Source organism: Hemiscyllium ocellatum, chromosome 26, assembly GCF_020745735.1.
Source record: "Hemiscyllium ocellatum isolate sHemOce1 chromosome 26, sHemOce1.pat.X.cur, whole genome shotgun sequence".
In the NCBI taxonomy this organism is placed as follows: domain Eukaryota; kingdom Metazoa; phylum Chordata; class Chondrichthyes; order Orectolobiformes; family Hemiscylliidae; genus Hemiscyllium; species Hemiscyllium ocellatum.
In genome coordinates this window covers 18,368,064-18,385,925 of record NC_083426.1, presented here as the reverse complement: position 1 = coordinate 18,385,925, position 17,862 = coordinate 18,368,064, and the positions used below count along the sequence as shown (strand labels likewise).

The 17,862-nt window shown below is 39.3% G+C and overlaps 1 protein-coding gene across 1 annotated transcript in view; it reads right to left on the bottom strand.

The window, feature by feature from the left end:
* Positions 1-15,859, bottom strand: part of rassf5 (Ras association domain family member 5) — a 121,656-nt gene extending 105,797 nt beyond the window's left edge. Inside the window, exon 1 of the mRNA XM_060845094.1 lies at positions 15,403-15,859. Coding sequence (XP_060701077.1) covers positions 15,403-15,751 — 349 coding nt within the window. The 5' untranslated portion in view covers positions 15,752-15,859. The remainder of the gene's footprint in view (positions 1-15,402) is intronic.
* Between the last annotated feature and the right edge of the window lie 2,003 nt (positions 15,860-17,862).

The window sequence follows — 17,862 nt, the reverse complement described above, 5'->3', positions numbered from 1 at the left end:
TGGAGTGGATCTTTTAGTTGGTACACACTACTTACTGCTGAGCATTGGTGATGGAGGAACTGAATGTTTGTGGATGTGATGTTAGTCAAACAGTCTTTGTCCTCAACAGTGTTGAGTATCTTTAGTGTTGGATGTTGTCTGACCTGCTGTGCTTTTCCAGCAGCACATGTTTTGACTGACTCTCCAGCCTCACATTCACCTTGTATCTTGTAGTGGACAGGCTCTGGGGAATCAGGTGGAGTGTTACTTGCTGCAAGATTCCTTGCCTCTGACCGGCTTTTGTAGCACAATATTTATATGGCTACGTCAAGTTCAGTTTCTGATCTATGGAAACTCTCAGGATGTTCATACTCAGGGATTCAGTCATGGCAATATCATTGAATGTTAAGTACCCAATGCCCTCTTAAATGCCTCAAAATGAACCTGCCTCCACCACGATCTAAACAGTGCACACTGGATCTAAACTGTACACTGTAAAAACAAGGTTCTCCTTCCATCAGATTTGTTACTTTTGCAAGTCACTCCAAAATGGTGCCCTTTCATTCTTGATCTTTCTTAAGAGCAGGAACAATTTCTCCCGATCCACTTTATGTGGACGACCTATGATTTTGAAAACATCTCAGGTCTTCTCTTAATCTACTTCATTCCAAGGAGAGCAGTCCCAACCTTCAACTTATCCTCATTAGCCTAAAGCTTTCCATTCCTGCAAGCATTTTGTAAATCTCTTCTGTACTTCCTCCAATGCAATCACATCCTTCCTATAGTGTGGCACTCAGAACTGTATACGTTACTCAAGTTAAGGTAATTTAGCGCAACCTCCGAGCACTTATACTCAGTATTAAGTTCAGGAGTTTGTAGATATTTTTATTGAACCTGGTCAGAAATGTTTTAAACACACCTGGAGCAGATGGGTCTTGAACACTATCAGTCCACCACAAGACACTCCCAGGATATTTTATGCTTTATGCCCCCCTGAAACTAATCAAGCTTGAAAAAAAAGGTCTGAAATGGGACCAATGCCATTGTATATTGTGTACAATTCAAAAAAGCTTCCATATGCCTGCTTTCAATCTAGTATCTGTGTCAAAGATATAGCAAGCCAACAGTTATGTGATCTGTATACTTATATACAGTCTGCATATTAAATGTTCCAGTGTTCCTAACAACTTTCAAAATGATTATTCATTCCTCCTGGCAGTCTGCACAACCTTTGTTTCCATTATTTTAACTTTTTGTCAAATGTCATCCAAATGAGAAATATTTTATCCATTTTTTCCAAAGGTTGTAATGGAGAATGGAGGAGGAGCTCACCCATTTTGCCAGTAAAACAAATTATAAACTATTAATGCCTGAATTTGATCTTTATTTCAGTTTGACTGAACCTAGCTGAATAAAGTCGTGAGGTTTCAAAATCTTCTGTTTAGAATGTGATAATAAGGTTAAATACACATAAATGTATAAAAAAGTTCCATGAGTTAAAATTAATTCTAAATCTACTGAGTGACAGCAAGAGTAATGAAATACAAACCCGAGGTTAGTCAATCTCTCTCACCAACATCTTTCCTGCCTCCCCAGGAATGTATTATGTATCTAAATGATTATTAATTGCACTTCATCTTTAAATACTCTATTCAAAGCTATTTTTGGAAGAGATACAAATCCAACAGGAATTTGCAGGAAACTAAATTGTATTAACATTTAATGTCAAATAATGTGCCAGAAACTGTGAAACCTCTTGGATTTTGTATGATTTATTTAGTCATTACATTTTATTGTGATCTTTATTTAGCAATAGTTAGGGCAAAACATACACTTCAATATTTGAGCATCAGTTCTCATCTATTGCATTCCTCCTTAATAAAAAAAAAGTGTCCTTGAGATATATTTACGGACAATTTGCTGCATACCACATGGGCTACTGTTCCATTTACAATGCTTCATTGACTCCATTAAATGCCCAAGTCCCCTGCAGAGATAAATCTAGAGAAAGCAGTTGCACAGAATTCTAGTTGGCCTCTTCATTTGCCACTGACTATTGCAAATTTCATTAGCTCAGCAACTTATTCCTACTGAAGGTCAAGAAGCTTTCCTTAAACTTAGCCTAAACAAATGTGATGGAGTATAATGGGTACTCTTTAACAGGTAAAATAATTGGCACACATGGTTTTCAAAAACTGAAGGATAGATTTTTCATCCTTTGAAGCACCATGCTTCAGGTATCAACATGTATTAGCCTAGATTTTGATGTGCTAATGATAGAGAAGCCATCACTGTTCATCATCATTGCACTGCTAAACAAGCTGGTAACCTCATGCGTACTTTGATGCTAAATTTCCAAAGCTAAGGTGCACTATTTTTGCTGTTTCCCAACTTAGGATCCCTTTGGAAAAATTAAAGCCACATTACATATCGGAGGGTGGGAAATCCTGTTATGCAATCTTATCTTCGCATAAAGTAAATGATGAGTAAATAACTGACTTGGGTGCACTATTCTGTTACCCTGGAGTACTATCTCGAACTCACCAAGAGCAACAGAGATGCAGTAATACTGGTGAGAATTTAGGCTGATTGCCCACAAATAAAATTTTCTGGTCGGAATATTTTAGAGTTTGTGAATAATGTAGAAATCTGGACCAATGAAGATATCAATATTTGAATTCATTTCAACTCAAAATTAGTTGTTTAGGAGATTTCGATTACAATTAAATGTATTCCTTAAAGGTGGTTTAAAAAGGTTTAACTCTTCCATTTGAAGAATTAACTCTAGAATTAAAACAAATCTCAAGTTAGATAGACCAAAATGTTAAACACATTTTAACAGGTTTTAAGATGTCTTGTATCTGCTGCATTTCAAGTACAACAGGTTACACAACAGGTATAGTTCAGAGATATGTGTGAACAAAACAGTGCTGAAAATGTGTTGCTGGTTAAAGCACAGCAGGTTAGGCAGCATCCAAGGAATAGGAAGTTCGACGTTTCTGGCATAAGCCCTTCATCATTCCTGATGAAGGGCTTATGCCCAAAACGTCAAACTTCCTATTCCTTGGATGCTGCCTAACCTGCTGTGCTTTAGCCAGCAACACATTTTCAGCTGTGATCTCCAGCATCTGCAGACCTCTTTTTTACCCGAACAAAACAGTGCAACTAGCAATACTGGCCTTTTAAAAAATAAGAAATGTAATTCGCAAAAAAAAGACTTGCTTCAACAAAAAAAAATTAGTCAGTAATTTACTCATTATTTACTTTCTTTATGCGAAGATAAGATTGCATAACAGGATTTCCCACTCTCAGATATGCAATGTGGCTTTAATTTTTCCAAAGGGATCCTAAGGGGGAAACAGCAGAAATATCTGCAGATTCTTCTAACAATTTTACAAATTTCTGTTCTCTTAGTAGTAGTTCTTGCTGATAGGAACCAGCAATCTAATAAGAAAAATTAGAAAAGGCTTCCAGGAATTACTACCATAGTGTAGTATGCAGTGTTTACCATCAATAGTTATATGCCACTTTATCATACCAACTCTCAAATTAACCAAAGTTCACTCGGAGAATGTTGTATTAACTTACTAGAGGTTCTCTATTTCCTGTGTATGGTTGTTGGAGGGACTAGGGAGTTAGGGCAGAGGTGGTACATGCCAGACTCTGATAAAAATTGGTATATGTCACATGCATGAAATCAACTTTTAAAGACAATAGCATGCTGAACAATAAGATTATTTGATGCAAGAAATAAAATTCAGTTATCACATGATTCAGGCAGCTCAATGTTGGTTTAGCAAGAGTTAGTACTAATTGTATGATCATCATATTTCCAACTCTCAGTTTAAGGCTAACCTGAAAATGATTTGGAACTGAAAACACAATCTCAGCTGCAGTGAAAGTAATGCTGAAGACAAATATTTCCAGGCAATACTACCATTATTGCTGATAACCAAGAAAGCATTTTAACCAACTATTTCTAAAGCTGCAAAGCATTAAAAAGATAGACAAGCAACAAGTAGATATCCTCCTTATCTTATGACCATTACATTCATCGGTATTCCACAAAGTAAAAACAGAAAATGCTGTAAATATTTAGAAAAAAAAAGTGTCTGGAAACCTGTATGGAGAAAGAGAAAGTTAACATTTCAGCTCAAGGATCTTTCTTTAGAACTATCTTTCTGTAGTTCTGCGGGAAAGTGCTTGTTGTACAAAGTCAACTTGGTTTCTCACCACAGATGCGGTCATACCTGCTGAGCATGTCCAGTATTTTGTATCTTTTTTACATATGTAGTTAGTTCACTCCAATATGTATGTGTAACAATAGGTAGTTCCAAGTTATAATAGTCTCAAACACTAGAATCGAGGAAACATTTTTTAGCCTTCACATGTTAATTAGAAACAAAACAAAATTGGAGCAGGTGTAGGCCATTCAGGCCTTTGAGCCTAATCTGCAATTCAATATAATCATAGCTGATCATCCAATTCTACCCTGTTGTCACTTTCTCCCAGTACCTTTTGTTCCTTTTAGCCTCAACTGATTTTAGTGGCAAAGACTTCCACAGATTCACCACTCTCTGCTAAAGAAATTTATTTTCATAGAATCAGAGCACAGAAGAGGCTCTTCAGCCCATTGAGTCAGCACCATCAAAAATATACGGCTGCCTACTGTAGTCCCAAGTCCCCACATCAGGTCTATAGGCTTCAATATTCTGATAAAGTACTTATGAGTACTTAAATTAAAAAGATTGTGAGGTTTCAACCTCAACAACCCTCTCAGGCAGTGCATTCCAGACCACTACCACCTTCTGGATGAAAATGATTTTCCTCAAATCCCCTTAAACTCCTGCCTTTCACTTTAAAATTATGCCTTCTTATTGACCCTTTCACTAAGGGGATCAGTTGCTTTTTATTCATCTGTCCATTCCCCTCAATCTTATACACTTCTGTCTGGTTCCCTTTCAACCTTTTCTGCTTCAAAAACAAACAGGACTTATCCAGCTTCTCTCCATAGCTGAAATGTTTCATCCCAGTTAACATCCTGGTAACCCTTCCAGTGCAATCCTTCCTATATAGTGTGGTGACCAAAACCGAAAACAATACTCCAGCTGTGACCTGATCAAAGTTCTGTTCAGCTCCAACATCTCATCCCTGCTTTGATAATCTATGCCATAAATCATAAAGGCAATATCCCAAAGTCTTCATCTACCCTACTAACCTGTCCACAGATCCTGAAGGTAAAAGAACAAGATCATCCCATTCCTAAATGGCCATCCTGTATCATTAGACTATGACCCCTGGTTCTGACTCCCTGATCATTGGGAATATCCTTCCTGCATTTTTGTATCGTTCTGTTAAAATTTTATAGCTTTCTATGAGACAATGCCTCCCCCCTGCCTCACTCTAAACTCCAATGAATATAATCCTAATTGATTCAGCCTCTCTTCATACAATCAGTCTTGCCATGCCAGGAATCAGTCTGGTAAACCTTTGCAGCACTCCCTACATCAACAGGGGATCCTTGCTCAGATAAAGGAGGCCAAAATTGCACACAACATTCCAGATGTGGTCTCAGCAAGGCCCTGTACAATTACAACAAGACAGCTTTCCTCCTGTATTTGAGTCCTCTTGCTTTGAAGGTTAACATACCACTTGCCTTCTTCACTGCCTGCTGCACCTAAATGCTTACTTTCAGCAACTGATGTAGGAGGGCCCCCACATCTTGATACTCCTTCCCCTTTCTCCAATTATTGCCATTTAGATAATAGTCCTGTTTTCCTTAAGTGGTTAATTCTACATTTTCTTCCATGAATTTGCTCACACATTAAAGTTGTTCAAATCCACTGAGGTATCTTTGCATCCTCCTTTCAGTTTACCCTCCCATCCAGTTTAATGTTGTCTGCAAACTTGGAATATTGCAATCTTACCTCTTTCCCCAACACTGAAAAGTTTGTAGTAGACGCCCAGGCCCCCATTTTGGTGCAAATAAGTGGATTAGTCCAGTCAGAACAAAAAGAATCAAAGACCTTCCAAATTTCATGGATGAAAGGGTCAGTGGGTGTTGCTACGTAACAATGCAATCCATGTAGAAGGTGAACATGGAGAATCCCATAGGTATAAAAATTCCATCATTACTATTAAATAAAATTAGTGAAGTAAAACAGCTCCTCACTACTTAATGATAAGCAATTAAGCCCTGCTTCTCCTCTTTTTACAAATTCATCTAAAATGAACAGACATCAGATTGCTGTTCATGAATTAATTCTAAATGAAACTCCATTCAGTCTCAAGCTGTGACCTCTGGTTCAACCATTCAAGTTAAGATGATCTTGTCATGATCTGAATGATCTAAATCTTTGAATGTCAAAAAAAGAAAGAAAGCAAAACATCCTTTCCATGAAGAGCCTGCCTGTTTACATAACTGTTTCTCATACTACAATCCCAAGAATCATTCAAATGTTGTCTTTTGTTTTCATTTCAATTGTTATACTAGTTTCCCTATATCACACTTTCTAATCACAGGACATCCACCACCATTTCTCCTCTCCTGACAGGTTGACTGAGGCTTTAGACACTCTGCCGTGCTCACTTTTCTAAATGCCACTTTATTCATAGAATGCCTCTATTTTTCCTTCGATAACATTTTCCTGCTTTTGTCCCTCTTGCTTCCCCTGACACTTCTGAAAAAACTGATTTTGATGATTTTCTTACCACAAAGGATCAACTTATAGTTTTATAAATAATTCATAGAACCCATTACTCTATGTTTGTCTAAGTGGCTCTAGCTCAGTGCCTAACCTTACACTGTCACTCCATTTATCTAATACCAATAAAAGTTGCACTGCAAAATCATGTTCCTAAACTGGATTTGATATACTAAAGGTATATTTAAAAAACTAATCATAGAGATGTACAACATGGAAACAGACCCTTCAGTCTCTAAAACATTAGATCCACAACATAGGGGTGTTATCATGGTGTAATACATTCAAACATCAAAATAAGTTATGTCTGAATGCTGGGCTCATGGACAATGTTTTGGAGGGCTTTTGGTCCTTGATTAAATGTTCAAGTCAGATCCACAAATTTACTTTTGTCTGTTTATTCCAATATTGCTGAAAAATAATTTTTAATTTTGTATCTTGAATTATGTAATCAGGTTAGTCAAACAAATGAGACATGTTTGGCTGTAAAAGAACGTGATATCACAGAGACTCCAAGCACTTTTAGAACATATTCATTACAGAAGTAACCATTTACAGACAGTAATTTACAAAAGGCCATAGATACACTATTCAAATAGTCAGTCAATACTCCATTGTCCCAGGTCAAAGAAGAGCAGAGAGTGGATCTTAATAGAGAGTCAAAAAACAGAAATCACTGGAAAAGCTCAGCAGGTCTGGCAGCATCCGTGTAGAGAAATCAGAGTTAACATTTCAGGCCACTCAACTGGAAACATTCACTGATTTCTTTCCACAGGTGCTGCCAAACCTGCTAAGGTCTTTGAGCAATTTCTGTTTTTGTCTTGGATTTACAGCATCCACAGATCTTTTGGTTGTGACTAATATGGTGCCTGAGAGCAATTTTAATAATTAATATTTGTCTATGTTGGTGAATGTTACACGAATCAAAGCATGTAAGTATTGAATCTGGAACAATGTTTGACACTGAAGATAAAATAAATTATGAAATTACTGAAGAATTTTAGAAATCTAAAATGAGGTTTGAATAATATAGTGTAATATATTTGAACAAACTTACAAATAAACACATTGAGTTCTCAACTTCAAAAATGAAAGTTGGAAAACATTCTTGGAGGCCAATGTTATTTTTACTTTGGCAATTGTCAATGGCAAGAATTGAATACATCAGGATACCTAACCTCTCCCAGTAGACCAACACTTTCTCAAAATTACAATGGAGAATTAGTTTGGCTCTTGCTACTGTGATTTATCTCCATACAATGACTGGGTGTGAAATGCTGCGCAAACATACAAAGGAATAATCTTTGTGGGTGCAGTGTTCTCACTTCTTTAAATCGTCAGTTTTATTTCAAAGCAATTATAACTGAGATAAATAAGAATATTTGTGCCATTGTGGGTGAAACATTAAATTCCAACATTGTAATTCTAGTTGCCTTCCAAAGCATTTTCCAAAGACTTTCTTATTCTAGTATTTCCATTCATTTCTTTTGCACTCTGATCAGCAAGTTTCAGCTTTTGTTTAAATGCAGTACTTTAGAATAAATTTCCTCTACTAAATATAAATGGTTATTCCTGATTTGATATAGCTGCCCCATCTCATGCTCCAAGTCATTCACTTTAATCCAATTTGATTTTCCAAAAGTTGCTGTCTCAAACTTCTTCACTGTTAATATTTCAAGGGCAGCACCTGTTTAGGCATTGCATAGAAACTCTCCTTCAGCATCACACACACCATACAATTTGATATATCATTTTTGAATGTTTTGCTGAGTGTATCTAATATGTTTAGAAAGTATGATAACAATGCCAAACTCTCATTGAAGCCATGGACAATCACCACCATCACAATCTAGGTGACCAGCTTTATTTAAGGAATACAAGCTTGTACAATGAAGAAATCATTGACAAAAAAAAACTACAATAAATATAGTAGTCAGAAAAACATTACCCCCTTAACAGAGCATAAATATTAATCTGTCGATTGGTTCTGATGCAGATAATCTGTAGCATTTGCACATTGCGTTGAAAATGGTCTATCCTCCAACTTCGAAACCAATCACAGCACTTTGTCCATGTTTCTAGAACTTAATCTTTTGTCCCCTGTTTTAGTTTTCCATGAGCCAGAATTATTACCAGTATGAAAAATACCTTTCTGTTCGTTTATTTGGGGTTTGTTTTCCTCAACATTACAAAACAAAAACAAATCATTCCATTACTTAAAGTTTAAAATTTATCCTCAGCAAACTGAAAAAGTCAATGTCACACCTAACTAACTTTTTCAATACTCAAATCAACACTTCCTTACATACTCTTTCTGATCAGACTTCACTTATTGAATGAGATTGATCAGAGACGTCATCTGTCCAAAGGACCACTATAATGCAATCCTAATCAGTCAAGAAATGCCATTGCTAAATAGTCCCTCGAGTGGTCAAAGAGGTTGACTATAGTTCAGAGATTATAATTGTGTCAAACTTTGCAATAATGTCCTTTAGAGTTATACTGAATTTCATAATGTATAAACAAGTCAAACTGGTTGATCACATACATCAAAGTAGAAAGAAGAATGTGAAGGTGCCAGTGTTGAATTGGGGTGGACAAGGTCAGAAGGAACACGACAGCAGGTTTTGGTCCAACGGATTTATTTGAAATCACAAGCTCCAAAAGTTTATGATTTCAAATAAACCTGTTGGATTATAACCTGGTATCATGCGACTTCTGACCTTATAAAGAAGTAGTGATTATGGCAATAGGAAGTGAAAAATGACAGTACATTCTTTGTGCTACATTGATGAATAAGTGGCTATAGTTTTCAAAAAGCAAAACAGTGGACTGAGATTTAATCTGTTCCAATTCAGTCATTTTCAGGTTGTCATGTGGTGAGTTGCCATATTTTGAAAATGAAACCAAAAAGGAAAACCAAAATTTACTTCAATGTGTAGAAACAATTAAATTGATTACGTGTAACATTTAAATAACAAGCTTCATTCTATGGACTTTGAAATTTGACAAAAGACAGATTTTAACGATAGTTGTTGAGTGGAATAACCAAATTTATGATGTTTTTCTTGGTTTATGAACTGTTAAGAGTTCAGGAAATAGCATCCCACCACCTTATATCTATTCATTTTAAAGAGGAAAGCTGCAAGCATTTAACGTTTATTACAACAGTTCCCAAGGCAAAACGAAGGTCAAACAGAAGAATGTGGACAGATGATGTCCTTCCAATTGAATATTTAAAAGGCAGTCTGCTAAATGCCCAAGAAAATTAATCTTTTCTCCTCCCCCTGCAACAAGTCACTTTTCAATCAGTATATTTTGTGCATGGAAACTGAAATATGTAATAACCTTGCCAAATTTCACATCATCTCATAGGACAGTTCAACTCTTATACCAGATGTGAAGGACTCGGAAACTCTACAAATCATATTTGTCGAAAAGAGGCTCTTCTTATAGTGCTCAAAATCTGATGTTGTATATCTTTAAGCAGATTCTAGATTTACATTTCCCTTATTTAAAAGAAAATTGAATACTTTGCAACTAGTTGTTGAAACACCAACATTACACAGCTACCAAAATATCTGAACTTCCTGGATACATGTTAAACATTCAATTGAAGAAAGCTAAATCACCCATTACATTTACTTTGATAGTGAGCATCTGGTCATTCACTTCTTTTAAAGAAAGAACAAAAATGTATTGAGCTCAGTTATATTCATTTTTTTAAACTATCTGCAATATTTCATTGGTGGGGACTCCATGAACACAGCTCTTGCACCAGGCTAGATCATTCTCACCACTGAATGCAATTATGTTATTGGGTGGAATCTTCCCAACAACTGAACAATATGGGCAAAAATATCAGACAAGAAAAACACTGATTTTTCACCAAAGTTTTAACGGAGAGACAATAAGTGTGTGAGTGCAAGAAACCTATTTACAGGCATTAGCATCTCATTCTTACCTAACCTCGACTCATTTATATACAGTTTGTTATTTACCCAGGCAGTGGATAGAAACTAAATGGTAAAACCACCGATGGTCCCTTGCAGACAAGGATGACTTTTTTCCACTTTCATGGTGAATATGTAGGTGGTTGTACAGACCGATGGAGCTACCGCAGGCTTGGTTACACTTGGGGCAAGTGATGGCCATAGGAAAGGGTGGGTTGCATATTGGTGTGGCAGCACACTCCCTTTGCTGTTTTCACCTGGCTTCCATTTTTTTCCTAATGGCAAGTCTCAAGCTGCTCGACGCCTTCCCGGATGCTCCTCCTCTTCTTTGAATAGTCTTAGGCCTGTGGGTGTCTGTGGGAATTCCCAATATGACAGTCTGAACAGTAGCTCCAGTTTGCTGTTGCTACTCTACGCATCCAACTTGCGCAGCATTCCCCAACATCAAGGTAATTTCGATTGGCAACAACTACCTGCATTCTTTGTCACATGCTTTACCACATTATCATGGCACATTTCAGGGCCACACAAAACACGGTTCAGCATTTTAATACTGCATGCTTGGAGTTCACCCGCTGCTTTCATTGTAATGTGACTGCTAGGTCACATTGTGTGTAGAGACAGGCACCCATCAGAGCAGGGTGCATCTCAGAGCTCTTAGCACTCACTCTTTTTGCACTTACTTTGAAGCTCACAGCATCCTTGCCTTACTTTGCCTTTTGTACATCATTGCCTTATTCAGAACTTACTATTATCCCTTGCCTTTTAACACAGAAAAGGCAAGGCAGCCTGTGAGTGGATGTATAGCTGTAATGCACATTGCTAAGTCAACATCACACCAACAGAATATGCCAACAGCTTATGGAGCAAACTGCTTGAGCCACAATCAAAAGGCAATGTGTCAAGTCTCAGAACAGCAGTCCTCAATTAAGCCAAGGGAGACAGTCTTCAGTCAGAAGGTTCCACCGCAATCAAAGCCACTATCCAATCTCAGAATAGGGGCTTGAGCATGGTCAACCTGCTACTAGAGTATTCAGAGTCAGGAGTTCAATTTAATTACAGGACCAAGGTCAGTCCTGCAGGTTCAATGAAACCAGTCAGGGAGAGCTGCAGATAGATCAGTTATCAGTCAGGACTGTAATTCTGAAGGGTTGTTGAGTGGGCCACATTCAATCCTGTTGACTGACAGTCAAGGCAAGGTACTGACAGTCACCACAATAGGAAAGCGTGCGTGTGGCAGGTCATCTTAGAAGAGTCACACATGGGCTAAAATGCATATAAAGACAATCAAAGGCTTCATAGATCTACTCATTCCTTTTCCCTTCAACTTCAAGTATTTGCCATCAGGCACTTCTAGGCTGCTGCCTTTACTTTTGGTGTTGGGGGATGGCAATGGTCAGTAATCCTGCTGCACTCAACCTCCATGTATTTGTGCTGCATTCATAGAATAAAGGCCTACTATGTCAAAATTTCCACATTCACAGTGATTCCATGAGCTACGTTGTCAGAGTCCTGCATATCCCACTGCATTGAGAGATGCAAATGCGACTGTTCAAATTATGAAGGACCAGTTCTGTTTCTGATATTCCCCAGAGTCATACAGAAGTACAGCATGGAAACAGACTCTTTGGTCCAACTCGTCCATGCCGCCCAGATATCCCAACCAAACTAGTCCCATCTGCCAGCACCCAGCCCAAATCCCTCCAAATCCTTCCTGTTCATACATCCATCGAGATGCCTTTTAAATGTTGCAATTGTACTAGCCTCCACTACTTCCTCTGGCAGCCCATTCCACACACGCACCACCCTCTGCATGAAAAGGTGGCCGCTTAGGTCTCTTGTATATCTTTTCCCTCTCACCCTAAACCTATGCCCTCAAGTTCTGGACTCCAACACCCCAGGGAAAAAGACCTTGTCTATTTACCCTATCCATGCCCCTCATGATTTTATAAACCTCTATAAAGGTCCCCCCTCAGCCTCCACGCTCCAGGGAAAACAGCCCTCACCTATTGAACATCTCCCTATAGCTCAAATCCTCCAACCCTGGCAACAACCTTTTAAATCTTTTCTGAACCCTTTCAAGTTTCACAACATCCTTCCAATAGGAAGGAGACCAGAACTGCACAGAGTATTCCAAATGTGGCCTAACCAGTGTCCTATTCAGCTGCAACATGACCTCCCAACTCCTGCACTCAATACTTTGACCAATAAAGGAAATAAAACCAAATTGCCTTTTTCATTATCCTATCTATCTGCAACTCCACTTTCAAAGAGCTATGAATCTGCACTCCAAGGTCGTTGTTCAGCAACACTCCCTAGGACCTTACCAATAAGTGTACAAGTCCTGCTAAGTTTTGCTTTGCCAAAATGCAACTCCTCACGTTTATCTAAATTAAACTCCATCTGCCACTCTTCAGCCCATTGGCCCATCTGATCAAGATCCTGTTATAATCAGAGATAACCTTCTTCGCTGTCCAATTTTGATGTCATCTGCAAACTTACTATCTATACCTCTTATGCTCACATCCAAATCATTTATATAAAATGACAAAAAAATAGTGTATCTAGCACCAATCCTTGTGGCACTCCACTGGTCACAGGCCTCCAGTCTGAAAAACAACCCTCCACCACCACCACCACCACCACCACCCTCTGTCTTCTACCTTTGAACCAATTTTGTAGACGTAGTCCAATGACACATCATCACTGTGGCTGATGTACACCCATGGTGCAGAAAAATGAGGAGAAATAAATGTATTAGCAAGACCAGACAGAACCAGCAGCAACCTTTGGAAGATACAAAACAGTTTCCATATTAAAAAGGGGTTGCAGTAGAAAGTCCAGTCAGTATCAGACTTGCAAAGTCCATTATTCTCAATGCTATTTCCTCCTCATGAGCAAGGTGAATTGATGTCACAGACTAAGATGTCCCAGAACATCATCACAGAATTGTGCCATCTATTTGAGTGGGATTTTTGTACTGAAGGGATGGGTAGCCAGCTTACTCCAGCATGCATGAAGGTTGAAGCTGTGCTAAATCTTTACATAACTGGTTGTTTCCAAGAATCTGCTCAGGAGCTGTGTGGGATCTCTATTCCAAATTCTCTAATTTTCAAAATAAATGATTAAATCTGAAAATCAATCAATTCGGATTTTTTTAGTAAGTGACTTGTTTTAGAATTTCTCCTTGTCTGGTTTTGCATCTTTTAATTAATGAGTGATAGGAGTTTACTTTACTCCCTAGTTGCGAATAACCAGATGAGCCACTTAGACTTTTAGACCCATTCTAAAAATATCACTCAGAATCCCAAACTTACCCGAAATCTGTCTGCAAACCAGACTATGGCCATTTATTACCATACTTTATTAATAATTTTCTAGAGATTGACATTCTAAGCAGGTGAATTCTTTAATATGAAACTAGCTTTCTTAGTTGTTATCTTGTTTCTCAGGATTAAACTGGACAGTAATTAATGGTATTAAAAGGAGTCAAAATCAATCAAGTTTAAATGGAACAGAATCATATGTCATTGCATGTACTGCTGCATTCAGAAACACTTAATACATTATCCATAAACAACAGAAAAATAACACTTCTGAAAACAGAAATGCTCACTGTTTTGAACATACTATAAAGTTGTTCTGGCCATACAGACCTATCTGTAGACCAAAAACAGTGTTGCCATGTTTCCCTGACTTATGTTAATCAACAAGACAAAATTTCTACAGTTAGAGTGAGAAATTTGTCCTTTAGCCAACAAACAAAGTCAATTAGCATGAAGAAAATCCAGTAGTATTTTACTACATTAAATTCTTTTGATTAAACTATTGTTTCTTAAATTTCCAATGCCCTCTGCATTTCCTATGGTCAATTGGTGAGACAGATAAACACTCATTGGATTTTACATGGACAGGAGAGTTCAGAAGCTTGCTCCACACAGCAGGCCAGTCATCAAGATCTGTGACTACCCCCTTAGCAATACAACAACGAATGGAGGATGTTCACATAATTTGTAATGGTAAATGTCAACAGAAATGCACAACCAAAACACCTAACAATAGTAATATTTGTGGACAAGAAGTGGAACACTCCAAGGCTTTCCAAGTGGAGGTCGGGATCCCAAGTGGGATTGCAAGTTCAGAGGCAGCTCTTCTCCCCTCCCCTCTCACTCTTGCAGTTTTCCTGCCTTTCCTCCCTGGCTGTCATACATCTTTCCAAATCCAACCTGCACTCATGGGGTCACCGTGGGAAGAAGCTGACCATAACCTGTTTGGAACTCAAAGTCCACTGAAAACCCATACTATTGTGCTTGTGGCGGGACTGGATTTCCACAGTTTGATTTACCTTTTCGAAATCAGATGTGTGCTCTTTGAGCTGAACAAAGAGCTCGCAAGTGTATTGTTACGACGGGCATTTTTCACTTAAACACAGTTCTCCCCCCCCCTCCCCCTCCAGATTTCTACGTGATACGGTGGGTCGAAGCAGAAGTGGGGGTTCTGCATTGGTGACTTGTGATGAAGAAAATGAAATCAAAATCGGGGTAACTCAGAGGACAGAAACCAGCAAATAGTTTCACACCCAAACAAGCAGCGGCGTGGGTACGGTGTCAGCATGTTTACGGTTGGATTTCATTGATCTACAATAACAAACCCCAAAACCGTCACCTGTCAGAGTAGTTAGTGGAGTCTACGTTTAGCAAAAATGCAATGTCGATTTTAGTCCAATCGATACATTAGCCGTGGAATTACAATTACAAGGAACTCACTTTTACACCTGGCAGCTTCATTGCACAGGGGGATCTGCTGGCCACAATAATCGCACCAAGTGTACACGGAACATCGAACGAAGCAATGCCCCTCTCCCTTCTCCTCCGGGACTCTGGGATCCTCCGTTTGGTGGAAGATGGTCCGGACATCTCGGGGTCGATGGGCTCCCTGTTTCACCCTGACCCGGCGGCCCTGCGCCATCCCTCCTCCTCCCGCTCCCGCGCCACCGCCAGCTCCTCCACCTGCTTTGGCCATCTTGACCAGACCGGGACTGGCCGAGTGCGCCGGCATCTCACTGCAGTTGCCCCCGAGCAGGACGCAGCGCAGGATGAGCTCCCCGGACCGCATGTCACCGGACAGACGTCTAGGTAGCCCCGGCCTCTGGCGGCGGGGGGTTAAATCCTCCGGCCGCTGCTGGGCGAAGGAATACTCGGCGAAGTACGTGCTACCCAGCGGCGGTGCTGCCGCCGACTGCGCGGCTGACGCTATGGGCATGATGATAATGAACCGGCGCAGACAAACGCTCTCGCGCAGGGCTCCTGCGGATGACAGTTGGAGGCGTTCAGCGCGAGCCGCCACCTTTTAAACAGCCGCGCGTGCTTCCCCCCCCCCCCCCCCCCCCATATGAGCCCCGCCTCCTCTCCACTCCGCAGTGGACAAGCCGCGGCTTCAACGAGGAAGCTTGGTCCATTCAGGCAGAGCACGTCGTCACCCGGGCTTTTGTTTGGAAACCCCCCGCCCACCGCTTCTACCCACCTCGCCTGAAAGGACAGTGCTTTTATTTTCTCTTTGTTGTACTTGTACTAACTCCAGAATTCAGGGAAATCTGCCTGTCAACCCTGACTCAGAATCACACAACTGTCATGTGGCAGATGTCATGAGGCTAGTTGGGTCCATTGGCTGGAAGACCATAGGACGAAGATGCAGAAGGAGGCCTTTCAGCCCACTTCTCTGCTCTGCCATTCATGAGATCATAACTGATGTGCTAACCCTCAACCCCACTTTCCTGCCCTTTCCCCACAACCCTTTTATTCTCTTACTGATTAGAAATCTGTCCATTCTCTGCCGTCAAGAGCTCCACAGATTCACTACTCTTGGAGACAACGTTTCTCATCTGTCTTAGATGGACCAAGTTCTGAGATTATGCCTGTTCCTAAACTCTCTTAGAAGGAGAAACAATGTTTCTGTATATGCCCTGTCAGGTCCGCCAAAAACCTTATATTTTTCAATATGTCGGCTCTCATTCTCTACAGGTCAATAAGTATAGGCTCACCCTACAACTACTGGTCAAATAGGTAACAAGAACTGAGCCCCATCCTCTGCCTCACAATCCTGCCTTTTCTCTTAACTTATAACCACGTCAAATACTAAAAAAAAAGCAAGATTCAGTTGGGACAGCACACTGGTTTCAGGAGGTCAAGTATCACTAAAGGACCTGAGCACAGAAATCTAAACCAGGTACTCCAATGTCTTACTGAGGAGTGCCGCATTGTCTTTTGGATGTGACATTGAGCCTCATATGACCCCTTAGATGGACATCAAAGATCCCATGATATTGTTTTGAAGAACAGTATAGTTATCCCTCAATAACCTGGCCAATATTTATCACTCTATGTCATAGCAATAGATTATTTAGCTGTTATCACATTGTTGTTTATGGCTGCAATGTTTTCTACAATACAACAATTATCAATGCTTTAAAAGGACTTCATTACCTGTAAAGTGCTTTAAGATGTCCGACCGATGATCATGAAAAACACTGTATAAAAGAATGTCTTTCTTTCTGGTGTGGTGTTTCACTTCTCTCTAGTTTCCTACTTTAAAACTTAATGAACTGAGTGAGGTTTATTTGTAGACACTAGAAGCTATTTGGTATTATTTGTTCCAAAATTTCTCCTTTTTTCACCATTTCATTTCCACTCCTTTTTCTTCTTTCTGCCATTAACAATCTAATCTATTGTGCTGATGTTACAACGTGTTGTGCCACAAAATAGCCAGACATAGCTGTGTTGCAATTACACACATTTTAGAACTGAAAATGTTGCAGTGGTGAGTTTCACAGCATGGAACATTATTAAGTGGACTTCCATCCTCACAATTACCATTTCAATATTTTGCACCTCACATTTCAAGAACATTGATTTGATGAGGGTGCCATATGTTAATGTCATTTCTAAACATCATCTCCTTAATGAAAGAGAAGAATGGAGGAATGTTCATTGAGAAGATGAGAAGCAAATTGTGCGAATTAAGAGACAAACAAAATATAGAGATAGAAAGAAGAATAAAAAGAGTGAAAGGTAGCAGATTTAGAAAGATTCAAATGAAAAACATTGAGAAAATTAGGAGAATTTGACCTTGATTATTTAATTGAGTGATAGAGGCTACTACAGTTGCAACAGGTAAAAGGCATTTGGATGGATATAAGAATAGGAAGGGTTTGGAGGGAGATGTGCTGG